Source organism: Sminthopsis crassicaudata, chromosome 3 (assembly GCF_048593235.1).
Source record: "Sminthopsis crassicaudata isolate SCR6 chromosome 3, ASM4859323v1, whole genome shotgun sequence".
Classification (NCBI taxonomy): domain Eukaryota; kingdom Metazoa; phylum Chordata; class Mammalia; order Dasyuromorphia; family Dasyuridae; genus Sminthopsis; species Sminthopsis crassicaudata.
In genome coordinates, this window is record NC_133619.1 from 433,993,989 (window position 1) to 434,011,975 (window position 17,987).

Consider the following 17,987-nt stretch of genomic DNA (forward strand, 5'->3'; position numbering starts at 1 on the left):
AGAGCAAAGGTGACGAGTGCTGGAGAATAAGAGCATTCATTTCTGGCATCCTTGGCCAAGGCCACCGGGGCTCTGGCTTCTGTGACTTGGGGACCCATCCATCTTGATAATTCCCTACTCCTTTTTTAATTGCAAATTTGCCCTTCGTGTCATGCTTGTTGATTTGGGTTGTCCCTATTGACCCCAGTCAGATACAAGGTTCAATTTTTAAAAGAGCCTCTTTCTTCTAATGCACAGTCTTAGGAGCTCTTCCTGTCTTCAAAATCTGGATCGAGCACTGTATGAACATATATTTAGAAAAATATTATTAGAAAAAGATATTTAGGAAAAGACATAAAGTGAACTATGCCTTTCATGTCCCTTCATAGATTTTTTTTGACAAATTTGTCAATATGTGGTGTTTGTAGCACTGTATAAATCATTATGGTATGAATCTATAGGATCAATCAACCAATCTAATTATAAACATTAATTAAATATTTACTATGTGCCAGGTACAATTCTAAACACTGAGAATTCAAAGAAAAAGCAAAAAACATGTCCTGCCTTCAGGGAACTTACATTTTAAGCACTGGATACATCTACAAATATAGCTGCTGTATATACAAAATAAACATAAAGTATAAACAAAGTGATCTTGCAATCAATCAACAAGCATTTATTAAATACTACTATATGCCAGGCACTGTGTCCAGGAGATATAAAGAAATAAAAAATATAGGAGATATAAAAGGGACTTTTATTATAAGTCCTTGAGCTTGAGATACTTAACTGGAACTCCAGGGAAGTCAAGGAAGCCAAAAAGCAGAAATGAGGAGGGAGAGAATTGCATGTATGAAGAGACAGTGGCAAATATGTCCAGAATTGGGAGGAAGAACATGTTTGCAAGGAACAGAATCTACTAAGTTCTGCAAGCAGAACCTAAGAGCTGAGGAAACCAGGAAAAACGTCCTGCTGCAGATGGTATCTCTACCGACTGCTGCAGGATGCTAGGGAATCTAAAAGGCAGCAATTAGGAAGATAGCATTCCAAACACAGTGAAAAGTAAAGGGCTGGAAGTGGGAATGGAGTGTTAGGTGTGAGGAAGAACAAACAGATCTATATGGCTAGTCTGATAGAGAGAGTGCAGGGAGATGGATAGTATGAGAAGACTGGAAATACAGGAAAAAGTTCAATTTATGAAAAAGCTCAAAATGAAAAAAGAAGCAATTTTTTCTTTGACTATAGAGAAAATTTTGAGTAATGCTATAACGTGGATAAATCTACTCTTTAAAGAATTTTTGTTGGAAGCTGTTTAGTAGATAGAAAAGGGAGAGGCTTGAGTCAAGGAAGCCAATTTAAAGGCTGTTGCAATGAGGAAGGCATTGCAATAGGCATTGAGGGCCTGAACCAGGATGTGGACATAGGAATAGAAAGAAGAGAATGCATAAACACAAGAGATGTGGAATTAGAAACAAGACTTGCAACTGATCGGTTGGATAGGGTAAGTAAGGGTAGAGAGTAGAGGATGATATTGAAGTAGCTAGGTAGTGCAATGGGCAGAACACTGTGCCTGGAGTCAGGAAGACCAGAGTTCAAATTCAAGCACAAATACTTACCAGTATGCCTCAGTTTGCTCATCAATAAAAATAGAGATTATAATCACACATATCTCCTAGGAGTATTATAAAGATCATGTGGGATAACCTTTCTAAAACACTTGGCGAGACCTAATAAGCTATATAATTGCTAGTTTTTACTGAATGTACAGGAGGAACGGGGCTTTTCGCTGGGGTGCTAACATCTGTGGGAATAGAGTACCATTCTTCCTTAAATGGTAAGCTTCTTCTCCAAGAGAGATTGCTGTCCTATGCCTCACCGGGTATGATTACCTGCTGACTCAGCCCAGTAATGGCATAATTAACTTGTGTGCCATCAGAGAGATCCACTACCATGGTGTCTTTGTCCTTACCTACCCTCCAATTGCTATGAGGGTACAAGTTGAATTCTCCTGGGAATGGGCCACCCCCTCTTCTGGTGAAAATGTATTTGCTATTAGACCATTCTCCATATCCCACACTCAAGGATTCCTATTTATCATTTTATATAGGCATATATACGTCACACATAATTTTATGATTTTGGATACAGACACACACATACAGCAGTGCTGGATGCTAGAGAAGTACAAAGATAAATGTTATCAAATCAATACAGAAATGTTTCCAGAAGATAAAAATGGCACAGTCTAGAACTGGACCTCAAGTCAGGAAAATCTGAGTTCAAATCCAGCTTCAAACACTTGCTAGTTGTGTCATCCAAGGAAAGCCACTTGACCTCTGCCTGCCTCAGTTTCCTCATCTGTAAATTAGGATAATAATAACAACTAGGGTTGTTGGGAAGATAAAGAAATGATATTTATAAATATTGCAAATCTTAATGCAATATACAAATGCTAGAATTGACTCTAGGATATAATTGGGAGACTCATTGAATTGTGCTAATAATATAGTGATCTCAGATACTAATAGATACGTTTGGTACTTTGCCCCTATTATGAATGAATTTAGACTGTCAATTTTAAGTTCTTCAATTTTTTGAGGTTTTTTTTTTTAATAGTTGTACTGTCTTCCAATGCTCACTGTTGGGCTATTCTTATAGTAATAACTATGAATTGCTTTGAAATCTTCCCTTACTTCCCCTTTCTTTCCTCTCTCCTAACCATTAGGCTTCTTATGAACTTCCCCATATCATGAAAACAAAAATTGTTAGAATTGTGCATAGTGTAAATAGGCCTGCCCAATGAGTAATGTTCATAGATCTTAGTGCACAGATTTTGTAAAACATGAGCTGGCTTCTCACAGGCCTTTCTGTTAGACATACTCTGGATAGACGCAGTTTGAAGGAAGATAAGTGACTTGTGGGTAAGTGAGTTGTCTTAGATTTTTTTTTTTTTTTTGGACACATTGCTTAGAATCAAAACTGCACAGAAATGCACAGAATCTTAGTGATTATCTGGTATAATCCCTTTCTTTTATAGATGAGGCAGCAGAGATTTAGAGGTGTTAAATTATTTGTCCAGGGTCTTCCAACTCCTGGAATGTTTACTAGATACCAAAGTAGTCTGAAGAACTGGTCTCTGTCAGGAAGACTTTGGTCCAAGACTCCACCACTGATACCTACTGCTTATATGATTCTACATAAATCACTTAACATCTCAGTGACTCATTAGGAGAGACAGTTCCTCATTGGAATTCCCTACATGTATGAAATCCCAAGTATAGTTTAAAAAAAACCACTAGTAGCAAACTTCTATTCTATATTCATGCTATATGAGATCTATATTGTGTACTTAAAACAAAATTGTTTGATGTATTTTCAATGTTATCATATTGATATCACACATATTTTCAGAAAATCTATCCCTTTACAAGATTGTCAACAGTCTTGCACCAATCAGAGTCATTTTTGTACTGAGGACATACAGTGACACACACTGATGTTTTCCCCTCAGCTATATAATGGGCACTACTAATTATAATGGGCACTATTAATTATAATGGGCATTGTAACTACAGTTTATAATTATGCCAAATTTCATAGTTACCAGGAGATTTCACCTGTGATATTTCATTTGACCCTTACAACAGCATTTGGGGATGGATTATGCAAGAATCCTTATGACCTCCATTTTTATAGATGAGGAAACTGAGGCTTAAAAAAATCAAAAGGCTTATTAAAGGCTATACAATAAGCTCTGGCCTGAGGCTAGAATCTAATGATCTCTTGACAACCAGTCTCTTGCTATTTTCATTATACTATGTATTCAGAAACATAATTTTTAACATTCAGATTAAGATTTGGTCAATAAATATGCCAGTGTTTATCTCATTCCTCCAAGAGAAATTTTTGTCTTTATCATCTTTACTTCTTGAGGTGATTTAGAAAGAGTAATGCACAAAATACAAAATATCTTAATATCAGGCTTTAAAGAAATTGTTGAAGATACTAAGCAAGATGCAAATTGTGATGGAAAGTGCAAATATAGAGTTGTATCTTTATTAATAACATGTGATATATTATTTCAGTTTTGCTGATAAATGAACCTTTGCATTTTCATATATTATCTTTAATTTTAAGTTTTGATGTGAGTGCAATGAATGATCAATAGTCATGTGAAGGCAGCAATACCATGGTCCTTTGAAATTGCTCTGTTAATACACCTCTGCCCTGTTTTCTCTAGGGATGATGTTTCCCAGGCAGCCCCCTCTCTATTACAGCTGCCCCTGATGATTAAATATCAGTATGGTGCAGCTTTGTAGTATATTCTCCTAGGAGACTCCTTCTATTCATTTCTAGCATAATCTCTTCCACTCATTTCTTGGGAATGAAAACCCATCTTGTCGCTTTAGGCTGTGTCCCAGAAGTGAAATACTGGTATACATTAATCTACGGTGACAGTCCAATCCCATTCCCCTCCACCTCCCAACAGTCCTCAATTTCATAATTACATTTCATAGTCTTTCCTCCTTTAAGTTGCCTCCTAGAATGTTTAAAGCTAGGTGCTATATTGCATTCAGTCATCTTCTTTTAAGAATATACACACCCAGGAAAACCATTGATATATACTTTCTTTTGCATTGTTAGTCTCTTTGCCTGCTTATTTGCTTAAGCCCCCTAAGCATAAGACATGCCTGCCTGAAAGTATAGTGTTTCATTTAATTTTTTAAAATCACCTTTCTCTAATTTTCCCCCTATGCTTTTCCCTTTTGCACAAGGGGAAAAATAACCTTCATATATTCCATAATCTAAAAATTTATTAATAGCATATTTCATGAATAGAAGTAGAGATATATATAATATAGATGTATGAAACATGTTTGTATATATATATGAATATATGTAAATAGTATATTTTATGTTTATTATAATTATGCAGAATTCATGCAAGAACTTTCACCTGTGATATTTTATTTGATCCTCACAACACCCTCAGGGATGGATTATGCTAGAATTATTATCATCCCCATTTTAGAGATGAGAAAATTAAGGTTAGAAAGTTTATACAGCTTTCTCAAGCCTATACAATGAGCTTCTGAGATGAGGGTTGAATGTCTATTCTTGATTGTTTCCATTACACCATGCATTCAGAAACTTACCTTTTAATATTTGGAATAAGATTTTGTCAGTGAATATGCCAGTGTTGAGAGAGAGACAGAGACAGAGACAGAGAGATAAAGAAAGAGACAGAGAGAGAGACACACACACACATGCACAGAAAGAGACACAGAGACACAGAAACAGAGACAGAGTATGTGTGTATGTGTGCATATACAAGTAAATGTACACTGAAGAAGTCTGTGGGACAGAATCTTGAAAGCAATAAGGGATCATTTTATAAACCACCTTAGGAAGAGGAAAATACCAAAAGAATTGAAAAAGCCAGAGATAATTTTAATAGCCAAAAAACTTTAGAAATTATTTGGTCCAAAACCTTCATTTTACAGGGAAGAAGGAGGGAAAGGTAATTTATATAGCACCTACTATGTGCTAGACACTGTGCTATTCTGTCTGCAAGCATGGTTTCATTTAATCTTTGCAAAAGATCTTGTAATTATCACCATTTTTGCAGTTGAGGAAACTGAGGCAAAGTGAGGTTTAAGTGACTTGCCTAGAGTCACATGGCCAGAAATTACCTGGGGCCATATTTGAATTCATGTCTTCATGACTCTATGCACTGCTCTACACAGCTGCATCAAATAAGATGTGATTCAAACTTGAATCCCAAAGAAATAAAGTCACTTGCTCAGAATTACATAGATGGTATGCTTTACTTCCCAGCTGCTTACCTCAGCGGGGGTCAAATGGTTCACCTTCACCAGGTCTTCGGAAGTCTTGGCTCTGATTATCTCAGTCAGAGAGCTACCTCTTTAGAGGTTCCATCACAGAACACCGGAGTCACTCAAGTATGCAGCAACAGGTCTTTATTCTAACTCTTTACATAGTATTCCCTAACATTCCCTCTAGCCTTCCCTCCAGAGTTCTCCTGGAGTTCCCCTCTTTCTTCCTTGGAGTTCCCTCAAGTTCCCTCAAGTTCCCTCCAGAGTTCTTCCTTTCCTTCTGGAGTTCCCTCCCCACCTTCTGCAACTCCCTATAGTCCCCTGGTCACATGACTGAGAGTGCAGGAGTTTGAGCTTGATCAGCAAGAGCCAGGAGGCTTTTCCTTGTTGATGAAGCTTACTCAATACCTTTATGCCCAGTTTATCAGGCTCAGGCAGAATAAGCCTCCAAGTGCCTCTTATACTCTGCCCTTGAGATCTGCCCCTGACCGTAACAGTATGTATCAGAACCAGAATTTGAACCTATAGCATCTGACTCCAACACTCTCTTTCCTCTATGCCATTTGCTCAAGAGAATGTCAATAATAATTAATCCATATGCATATAAGGGTATCCTGAATGAAAGAAAATAGGAGAAAAGAATGAGTTTTAGTCCTCAAATGATCCTCTGTATCAGATTCTATCTTTCCAGCTCCTCATATGGTTAAATTTTTAAATATTCAAGTGTATCTATATTTTTTACTGATATGAGTATTGCCTCCAACAAAGCAAATCATGGTTCATCTAGGCAGGCCTCTGCAGTCCTGATCCATATTCTTCTGTAAGTCCACTCAGAGAAAGTCCACTCAAACTTCTAGAGATCTTTCTCAAGTTCATATGGCCTCATGTAAAAAACCATTAAGGTACTCAAACTATCCATCTATTCTTCTTTTTTTGTCATATGGCCAGCCCATATTTTTCTTCAAATATACATATCCTGATGATATCCCATTTTCTTTCATTTCTTTTACCCCATTTCTCTTTCATGTTTTGTTGTTTGTAACGTTTTGCAGCCTGTTCCTCCTCTATGGCCCTCATTGCCAAGGTAATCCCAAACTTCAGCTCTTCAAAGACTATAGAATTCATGATTTACAGCTATATATCATCTGAACAATGTTAGTATTAAAAATGTAAGCTCTGGTTTCAGGAAGATACTTAGAGTATTAAAAGAGCTTTACAATAGACACTGCAAATAAACAATGAGTTACAACAAAAAGTCAACAGAAGTAGAATAGGTTGGACTATCTTTGTGAAACTACAAAAATCTTTTAACATTTTTAATATTAATATTCTTTGATAATATAGTATGGATGTAAGTTATGAAATAATATTTATACAAATGTGAAAAAACTCTATAGGAGTTTTTAGCCAATCATATACATATGATAAACTATCATATTTTATCAACTCAATTTTCTTAGATGGATGGTTAAGCTAAACTCATTTTAATGATTATAAAATATATTTTGGAAGTTATGAGCTATTTCTTCTATTTCCTGATGCAATCAGCAAAATGTAACCTATAAATTAGAACATTGTAGAATTTCATAATATATAGGAACTCCTACTTTAGTTTATGTAAAACTGACTACCCTGTCCCTTACTATCAAAATAAATCAGGTATATTACATTTCTACCCCTCTCCTAGGTTTTTCTGTTTAAAGGTGTCTAGGTTTTCTACAAATGGTTCTAGCTCTCACTCATATTGCTCCCCAAATTTATGTGTGAGCCCCTTGTACCAGTTGATTTTAACTACAGTTAGATTGATTTTTACAAAGTAACATTTATTTCAAAAAGTATAATCAGAAATATTTAAATTCATACTCCAAAACTTGGGCCTTAATCTCATCCCCTTTGCATCACCTTAAGTCTCTGGATGGGGTAAAGTGATAAGGTTTAGAGCTTTATTTGCTTTCTTCAGTATAAACAGTCCCAGTTCTAAGACCAAAAATCCCCTTTGATCTCCAGTCTCAGACACCCTGGCTTCTCTGGAGTTCTCTACAAACCTGGTTAGCTTCAATAGCCTACCTAGAGTACTGGCTCCAAGGTCACCATGGCTCTAAACTTTCAAATCTGGTGGGTATCCCTACCATACCAGAAACAGAAAATGAAGCATGAAAGAGAACAGAATAAATGTTTATTTGCGACAACTGTGCAGTGGCTAAGTTGTGACCGTCACTCTGTGGATACAGCAAAAAAAAGAATGTTAAACAGAAAAGGCACTTGTCTAAATCCCTCCAGTTTTAAAGATGCAGATTATTCTGGTTAGACAGCTGATCAAAAGAACCTAACTCCATTCACGTATTAGATGATGCAGAAGACCTCCATTTTTAAGCTTTCAACATAGACTCATCACTTTGGATAGACTTTTTATTATTATACTATATAAGTAATATATATTTATATATTATATAATACAACATACTTAAATTTATATTACTTATAAAAAGCTGCTTGTTCCTTCCCAGTACCCTAATGTTTCTATACGTGTACAAATTACATATACGTGTACATTTAAAATTTTTTTAAATGTTATGTAAATGGCTCAGTAGTTATTGATACCGTCTTGTTCATCTTTTTTTGAAATAATAAGGTTTAAGATTTTTTTCTTTTGTGTTAAGCATTGTATCCTCCTTCAGATACTTTGAGAATCGATTCCTCAATACTCTAAAAACTGTTACTCTTTTAGCAAAGATCTCTTCAGTGTTTACTTAATCTAGTATGCCTGCTTTTCCCAATCTTTGTTCTCTTCAATGGCATCTCTACTTTTTCCATAAGCACATCTAGGACTGTGATACCATCACCTAAATGTGGTAGGTCTGCTGTCCTTGATGGTGAAAATAATTTGTACACATACATACATGTATATACACATGTATATCCACACACGTGTGTATATATGCTCTGTGTACATGTACATATATGTAGGTGTATACAAAGATCTCTTACCAATGATTCTTGCTTTCTGGTAATCACAGATTCAGTTAACAATTTTAAGTGCCTAATCATGTCCCATTGTATGTCCAATGTGCCATTGTGCTGAGCACTGAGGACACAAAGAAAGACAAAAGACAGTCCCTTCCCTTAAAAAACTTATAACGTGATGGAGGGATAATATGTAAACAATTATGTAAAACAGAATATAGGATAAATATGAAATAATCAAAAGGAAGAAGGCAATAGAATTAAGAGAGATTTGGGAATGGCTTCTTGTAAACATGAGATTTTATCTGCGACCTGAAGAGAGCCAGGGAAACCAACAGGCAGTGAGAAGGAGAGAGAGAGGAGAGAGAGAGAGAGAGACAGAGACAGAGAGACAGAGAGAGAAAAAGAGAGAGAGAGAGAGAGAGAGAGAGAGAGAGAGAGAGAGAGAGAGAGAGAGAGAGAGAGAGACAGAGAGAGAGACAGAGACAGAGACAGAGACAGAGACAGAGACAGAGAGACAGAGAGAGACAGAGAGACAGAGAGAGACAGAGAGACAGAGAGGAGAGACAGACAGAGAGAGACAGAGAGAGAAAGAAGAGAGGAGGAGGAGGGGGAGGGGGAGGGGAGAGAGGCTGGGAGGGGGAGAAAGAGAACACCCATTGCAGGCATGGGTACAGTCAGAGAAAATGCCTGGAGTTGGGAGGTAGACTGTCTCATTTCAGAAAAGCAAGTGCCACTAACATCAAAGAATATGTAGTAGGGTGTGAGGGAAAACTGGAAAGATTGGTGTGAGAGGCTGGTTAGGTTATGGGAGCTTTGAATGCCAGGCTAAGGTTTTTGATTCTGGAATGACAGGAGGATTCTCACAGCCAACCCTACTTTAAGCCCTTGATCTTATTCCCTCCTCTTCTCTTACCCAACAGATTCAATCTCTCTCTACCTGCTAGCTCTTTTTTTCTCACAGCCTAGAAAAACACCCAAGTCTCTTCCATCCATCCACACACACATATATGTAAATTCACTTTACCTTACCATTCCCCAGTCCTATTTCTGGCTCTTGATTTTCAAATTATTCTCTCTCATCCTGGAACTTCCATTGGCATTTAGATTCTCCTCACCCGGAAACATCCAAGATTCCCTTTGGTTTTCTCAACATGGAACATCTCACTGAGAGCAAATCCACCCGTTATAATGTTGCAGCCTTCATTTTGTTAAGAATCTCAGACTGTCCTTCATTCCCTCTTGGCTCTCTTCCTGACACCCAGACATCTTCTTTTACTCCACTTTGCAGCTTTCCTTTGTGTGTTTTCTTTCCCCATTAGAAAATAATCCTTTGAGGTCAGGGACAGTCTTTCTTTTTGCTTGTATTTATTTGTATTTTCCATGCTTAGCACAATGTCAGGCATACAGATCTATTAAATGCTTTCTTCCTTCCATCTTTTTACTCTTTCTCACTATCTTTCTCTTTTCTTTCATAATCAAACTCTTAGAAAATGCTATATATTTCTTCTGGATATTCTCTTTTCTCTGGGTTTTCATGACACTAATCTGACTTTAGTTTATCAGGTCAACTTTATGCTCTCATCTATAACTTCTAACCTTTTGCCCAGGTGTCCTCTTCCTATCTATCCAATCATTCTTTTCAGTCTCTTTTGCAAAATTACATCCCTTGTGCTAAGTAAAAGGGCCTGCCAAAGTTCTCTCCTCTTCTAAATCCATACTCAGTAATCTCATCTGCATTCATGGATTCAGTGGTCTCTACACAGATCACTCAACTCTACCTATCAAACTGCTTTTTTTTACTAAGCTTCTGCATCTCCAATTGCTTATTAGACATTTCCATTTGCTTGTGCCATAGGCATCTGAAACTCAACATATTTAATACTGGGCTCATTATTTTCCCTTCTAAACTACTTTTCTAACTTCCTTATTTCTATTAAGAACATAGCTAAATCCTGATTTATTCAAATAATGAATCCAGAGAAGTGGTCACATTATTCAAATTCATATTGCCTATTTCCATTGTTCTGGAACAATTCACTATATTGTACATAATTATAACTTTGAACAGTGTGAATTCAAATACATGGAACCACTTCACATGATTTATCATTTGTACTAATCTGGATATAGATGTATTACTACTCTTTAGTCACTAACATTCACAGTTTGAGTTATACTCAATTCTTCATTCTCACTCAGCCCTCCACATCCAATCAGTTGCAAATTTTTGCCAGTTCTACCTCTTAAGTGTCTCTTATATATGACTCCATCTTGCCACTCATGTGGCTACATACTAGTGTAAACCCTCACTCTCTTTTTCTGGATTATCGAAATAGCCTCTTAGTTAATCTCCTTGCCTTCAGTCTCCTGTTCTCTAACTATCTTCCACTTAGCTGCCAAATTATGATTCCTAAAGTATAGGTCTAACCATGTTACTTCACATTCAAGAAGATTCAATGGTCCTTTAATGAGTTCTAGATAAAAATACAAATTCCTCCATTTGGCATATTAAAATCTTTACAATTCAACCCAAGCCTTTCCAGGCTGATTATATACGTTTCATGTTCCAGTGAAACTGGGCTATTTTCTATTCCTTCTTCCCACTGTTGTGGTTCAGTTTTTGACCATATTTAACCCCTAACTTCTTTCAAGATACTATTCAAATGTCACCTCATTTAAAGGGTATTTCTTGATTTCCAAAGTTGTTAAAAAAAATACACATACATGCTCATGCCCAAATACATACACGTATATGTCAGCTTGTTGATGGTATTGTGAATTAATTCATTGACTAAAAAGCAATCTGGAAACTAATAGTTGCACCAAAGGGTGCAACTATTAAGCTAATATATCAAAGACTTCACTTTTTGTTGTAGCAAATAAGTGAAAATTAAGGGGATATACATGTATACATAGATTCACACACATATATATATGTGTGTGTGTGTATGTATATATATATATATATATGTCCTGTATTTATTTAATTATGAACATGTTATATTCTCCCAGTAGAATGTATACTTCTTGAGGGTAAAGATTATTTCACAACTATCTTTGTATCACTATACCTAGCATAGTACCTGGCATGGAAAAGGCACCTGATAAAGGCATGTTATAAATTGTTTATTATCAACTATTAAAAACATGTTATCAGCAGCAGAACTCCCTCATCTTTGACTCTACATTTAGTGCTGAATTTAGACAGCTCCTTCCACTGTATAAAGGGGCACAGCTTTTTATTGGATTTACATTTACTATCAACTTTCTAGGAATTTGGATTAGGACAGGGAAGGAAGAAAAAGAGAACATGTGTGCTGTATTATTAATAAAGAGGACTGACTAATTATTGCTAATAATTCCTCTCAGAAAAAGTCTGCTCATATATATTTCCCCTCTGAAGTCCTTTCTGCCTAGTGGAAAAAAATTACAAAGAAGAGAGAAGGAAAAGAAAGATTGTACCATGTACAGATCCTTATCCTGAATCCTATGACCTTTTTTTCCTCTCATGGATTTTTCTAAAAGATTTACTCTTTAAAATAACAACTATAATTTTTATTGATTTTTCTGTTTTGGATTATCTATACTTTCCAGTCTATCCCCCTTCTCAGAAATTCAACCCTGATAATAAATAATTCCAAGAGAAGAACAAAAAAAAAAAAAAACCAGTTTAACAAAACTAATCAAAATTTTGAAAAGGATAGACATCCTATTCAGATTTCTGCACCAAACCCTCTTCCATCTCCCAACCTGAGAAAGGAATATAAGAAGGAGATACTTTCCTATATCTCTTCTTTGGACTCCTTCTAGGTCAATACAATTTCATAGCAATTGATTTCAATTATATTGTCATTATTCTTTTCATTTATATTGTTGTCATTGTGTAGATAATTTTCCTGGTCCAGCTAGATTATTTTGCATAATTTCTTATAAGTCTTTTAATATGCTACATCTAAAGAGTTCTGATAGAGAAAATCAGACAAGAGCTTTATTAAAACTTTGTATAAAATAAAGAAAATCAGATTTGGGCTAGGCCCAGGGTCCTCCTCTCTGCAGTAAAATACAAGCGCATAGATTTATACTTTTGAGGCTTTTACATATCTTGGCTACAAAGTCCAAACTTGCAGCTTTCAACCATTTTGTAGCCTGGCTTCTGATGGATCCTCCTTTGCAAACTTCATATTTTAAAATGCACTTTTGTTGTTATTCAGCTGTTTTTAATTATGTCAACTCTTCAGGACCACATTTGGGGTTTTCTTGGAAAAGATACTGGAGTATTTTGCCATTTCTTTCTCCAAGTCATTTAACAAATGAGAAAATTGAGGTATACAGGGTCAAGTGACTTACCCAGGATGGCAAGTTAGTAAGTACCTGAGGCCATATTTGAAGTCAGGGAGATGAGTCTTCCTCACTCCAAACTCTGCATTCTATTTACTGTGCCATCTAAATGTACATTATGTGGTAGATGAAAATAATAGAATTTTACTGTGCTATAAGAAATAATGAGTATCAAAAACATGGAAAGACTTACGTGAACTGAAAAAATGTAAAGTTAAATAAAACCAGGAAAATAAAATGTATAACAACAATGTATATGTAAAACACAATTGAAACTCTATTGTGAAATCATATTGACTAAGCTTGCCCCCAAAGAAATAAAATGAGAAGGCCTTCACAGCCTTCACATTAAAAAACATCCTTCAGAAAGGGACCCACATGTGCAAAAATGTTTGTGGCAGCCCTTTACATAGTGGCAAGAAACTGGAAACTGAGTGGATGCTCATCAGTTGGAGAATGGCTGAATAAGTCATAGTATATGAATGTTATGGAATACTATTGTTCTGTAAGAAATGACCAGCAGGACAAATACAGAGAGGTTTGGAGAGACTTACAAAAACTGATGCTGAGTGATGAGCAGAACCAGGAGATCATTGTACATGAAAACATCAATATTACACAACAATCAATTCTGATGAATGTGACTCTTTCCAGCAATGAGATGATTGAAGCCAGTTCCAATGATCTTGTGATGAAGAAATCCATCTTCACTCAGAGAGAGGACTGGGGGAACTGAATATGGATCACAAAATAACATTCCCACTCTTTTTGTTGTTGTTTGCTTGCATTTTGTTTTCTTACTCATTTACTTTCTTTTTTTGATCTGATTTTTCATATGCAGCAAGGAAATTGTATAAATATGTTTATACATATTGGATTTAACATAGGGGGGCAGCTAAGTGGTGCAGTGGATAGAGCACCAGCCTTGAATTCAGGAGGACCCGAGTTCAAATCTGATCTCAGACACTTAACACTTCCTAGCTGTGTGACCCTGGGCAAGTCACTTAACTCCAGCCTCAGGAGAAAAAAAAAAGGATTTAACATACATTTTAACATGTTTAACATATACTGAATTGGCTGTCATCTAAGTGAGAGAGTTGGGGGAAGGAAGAGAAAATTTGAAACATAAAGCTATGTAACATAAGACTACCTAAGTATGTTATCAATTATTTGTGCATATATTTTGAAAATAAAAATCTTTATTAAAAAAAACACCCTTCAGCCTCCCCTGCTTCTTTGTATGAGTAAGGAACCATGCATAGGAAATATGATATATAATATAAAATATCTTAGACATATTAATTAGCTGTATAGAATATTTATTTAGGACCTCTTTTATTCATTATAAAGCATGACTATAGGAAAAGACAGTAAAAGGAATACAATGTTAGTTATGTAAAAATACAATTAATCAAAAATTTATTTTAAAATTCCAGTTAAATTAGATTTGAAAACAGAAACAGTGCTTTTCTTACATAACATCATCATCATCATAGTTAGCAATAAATCCTTCCAGAAGATAATAAATTCCTTCCAGAAAAACTCCATTGTCAGTACTGGTTAATTAATGGATAAGATCCCTAGACGTGGAACCAGGAAAACCTGGGTCCTCAGCTCATCTTGAAGACTTACTAACTGTGTGATCTTGAGCAGATCTTTTGGATATCTGTAAGCCTCAGATTTTTCATATATACAATAAAAATAACAATATTCTTGACTTTATGGGATCATTGAAAGGAACAAGGGAGATAATATGTTTTATAAACATTAAAATGTTATTATCATGTTAATAGTAATTTGTTATTACTTTTGTGTGATTATTCATCATTCTTAGATTTGGACTTTGGCTTCTTCATCTTAATGATTTATATTATGCCACTTGAAGTTACATAATATTCTTTTCCATTATTTTCCATTTTGTCTAAGTTTTTATATGTCCTAACCTTCCAAGTTTCTCTAACCTGCTCTTCTTTTCCCCTACTCCTCTTCATTCTCCTTCTCCCAAATGAATCAGGCTGCTAGTGTGTACGCTGATATGTGCTTAACTAAATTGTTATTCAAGTTCCTTGACCAGAAATAGGCAAACATCTACACTAGATCTATATTGCCTTTGAGTATTAGCAGCAGATGCATGGTGGCATTCAGACTACTTCAGAGACATGAAACTTAAAGGGATTCTGTTGTGAGGGGGCATAGTATCTTACCTTATTATCCTTTTTCAGGAGTGGATCTGCTTTGGCCCAGCTTTATGGAACTTCTGCTACCTTGGAGCACCATCACTTTAACCATGCTGTGATGATTCTACAAAGTGAGGTACAGAACTAATTTCTCCAGCTACCTATTGAATCAGAAACTGGCAGAAATCTTTGCCTTTTTTTTTTTTTTTTTTTTTTTTTTTTTTTAGTGCCATGAGTATCCTGAATAGAATATGAAGATTCTTCTCTATTCTGCCTTCCTTCCCCCAGCATTATCCCTTTCCTATTCTTTGGTGGTACTTATGCTATTCTGAGATGACATGTTAAGTCTTCACTGGTCCTATCTACCTAATTTTTATCTGATTGTTAAGATCAATAAATAAGCACTTATTACCTGGTCTAGTATATGTCAAGCACTGCCCAGTACTGATAATACAAAAGTAAAATGCAGGAATAATCTGCTTTAAGCAATTTCTAATCATTTAATTATGTGGGTGTTTCAATTCATCACACTAAAATATAAAAGTTTTCATAGTTTTTCTTTTAAGAATAAGATTGCACCAATAACTTGAGCAAAGTCTAAGTTGCTGATTTTATTCAAAGAACTATGCATTTCTTTTCCTTTATTCTTTATGAAATACTATAAAAATTATGGTTTAAAAATAACCACTGAGTATTGATATATAAATACTATCATTGTCCTCCAGGAGCATTTCAAAATTACTGATAATAGTTGCTTGCAACAATAACTAAAATAAGTATTTTTCTAGCTAGATACCTATCACCTTCCCCCTATTGTCACACTAAGTAGAAAGATAGTAAATTGTAAATAACCCTAGAATCCTAGAGATAAAATGTTTTCATTGATGTTGTTTTTGGCCCTCAAAAATGTCACATTGTCCATAAATTATGATCTGAGTATATTTATTTCTTCCAGTAAATGGATAAAGAACTCAGCAAAGAAGTAGCAAAGCAAACATCTTCCATTGTAACAGACTTCAAGAGGGCTAGCTAGTTATTTTTGTGATATGCAAATGATTTTAAAAGGTTACAAAGAGGAAAACAGCATGAGAAATATGTTTTCTCAGTGGAATGGAGGAAACCCTTAGAGATAGACTAAGAAATTATGGTTGCCAGCAGGAATGGCTTGTCAGCAAGGAACCCAGATGAAGGAAGAATCTAAACTAAGATAATTTCCCCTATTTATCCTTCAGATGGCAACACTGGAACTTAGAGTGGGACAGTCCCTTTCTACACTTTCAGCTCCTGCCATCTACTATCACTGTAACTAAGGCTGCTAAGTTAATATTGCCAGGAAGAAATCTATTTAATTTTCTGCAAGCATGCAGACTTTTTGAGACCAGGAAAGGATCATCTGTTCCCCATTATTTGTCATTTTTCTAGCTGTGCCATTAATTATTATTATTATCATCATTAAAGCCTCACTATCATTAAATATGGTGTGTTTTTCCTCCAGCCTGTCTTGAAAAAAAAAGTAGGTTTCTTATAAGTGGGCTTCATGCCTCTGAGAAAAATATTGAGACTGCCATCTGTAGCTAAGACCCTGAATTCAGAGTAGAAACAGGAGAAGTCACTAGTGGTTGTGTATTCTCCTTTTTGAATGAAATATAGATATTTAGATCCAAGTAACAGGAGCCAGCAGAGATGAGCAAAAATACCCTGAAATCTATTGCTTTGACAATTTTATCTAAGGTCAAGAACAGATTTATTTATTTATTTATTTATTGTTTTTGTTTTTTTCTGACAATACATGTACATTCATTTTTTAAAAACACATTTCCTTATGAATAATGTTGGGAGAAAAAATCAGAACAAAAGGGAAAAAACCAAGAGAGAGAAAAATACAGAAGAAAAAGAAAAAGAAAATACAAAATATGTATTGATTTACATTTAGTCTCCATAATTCTCTCTCTGTATGCAGATAAAATTTTAGATCCAAAGTTTATTGGGATTGCCTTAGATCATTGAACCACTGAGAAGAATCAAATCTTTCATAGTGCAAATGGTTATAATTTGTACTCTAAGAGAACTGTCCAGGACATTGGAGGAACTTGCTCATGGCCACACAGCCTAGATGTGTAAGAGGAAGGCCTCCAATTTTCCCAATTCCAAAACCAGTCTCCTGTTTTTGCTATTCATGTTGCCAATAATTTGTCCAAAGAACATAGAATGTTCAGAATGTAACTTAGATACAATCTAGTCTAATCTCTTCATTTTACAAGCAAGTAAGGCCCAAAGAGTAACAGCTAGGTAGTAAAATGAATAGAGTTCTTCTAGGCCTGGGGTGAGGAGAACTAAATTCAAATCTTGCCTTTGGTACTTCCTAGCTGTTGCCTTAGTTTCTTCATCATAAAATAAGCCAAAAAAGGAAATGATAAACCACTCCAGCATCTTTGCCAAGAAAATCCATGAGGTCACAAAGAGTCAGATAGAAGTGAACAAAATAAAGACCCAAAGAATGGGATAACTTATCTCAGATGACCCAGAGCAGGGTCAGGATAAACTGGGAAGTGGAATTGGGATCTGCTGACAACAAACTCTTCGCTGATATTTCCTTTCTCATCTCTCTCCCTCCACAAAATTTTGTGATTGGAAAAAAACCCTTTCCATATGTTATTTCATTTTAGTCTGCTAGATGAAGAAAGAA

At 35.5% G+C, this 17,987-nt stretch overlaps 1 protein-coding gene across 1 annotated transcript in view; it reads left to right on the forward strand.

Annotated features, from left to right (window-relative positions):
* Positions 1-17,987, forward strand: part of PDE11A (phosphodiesterase 11A) — a 474,543-nt gene that overhangs the window by 370,622 nt on the left and 85,934 nt on the right. The window contains exon 14 of the mRNA XM_074303019.1: positions 15,347-15,437. Within this exon, the coding sequence (XP_074159120.1) occupies positions 15,347-15,437 (91 nt within the window). The remainder of the gene's footprint in view (positions 1-15,346; positions 15,438-17,987) is intronic.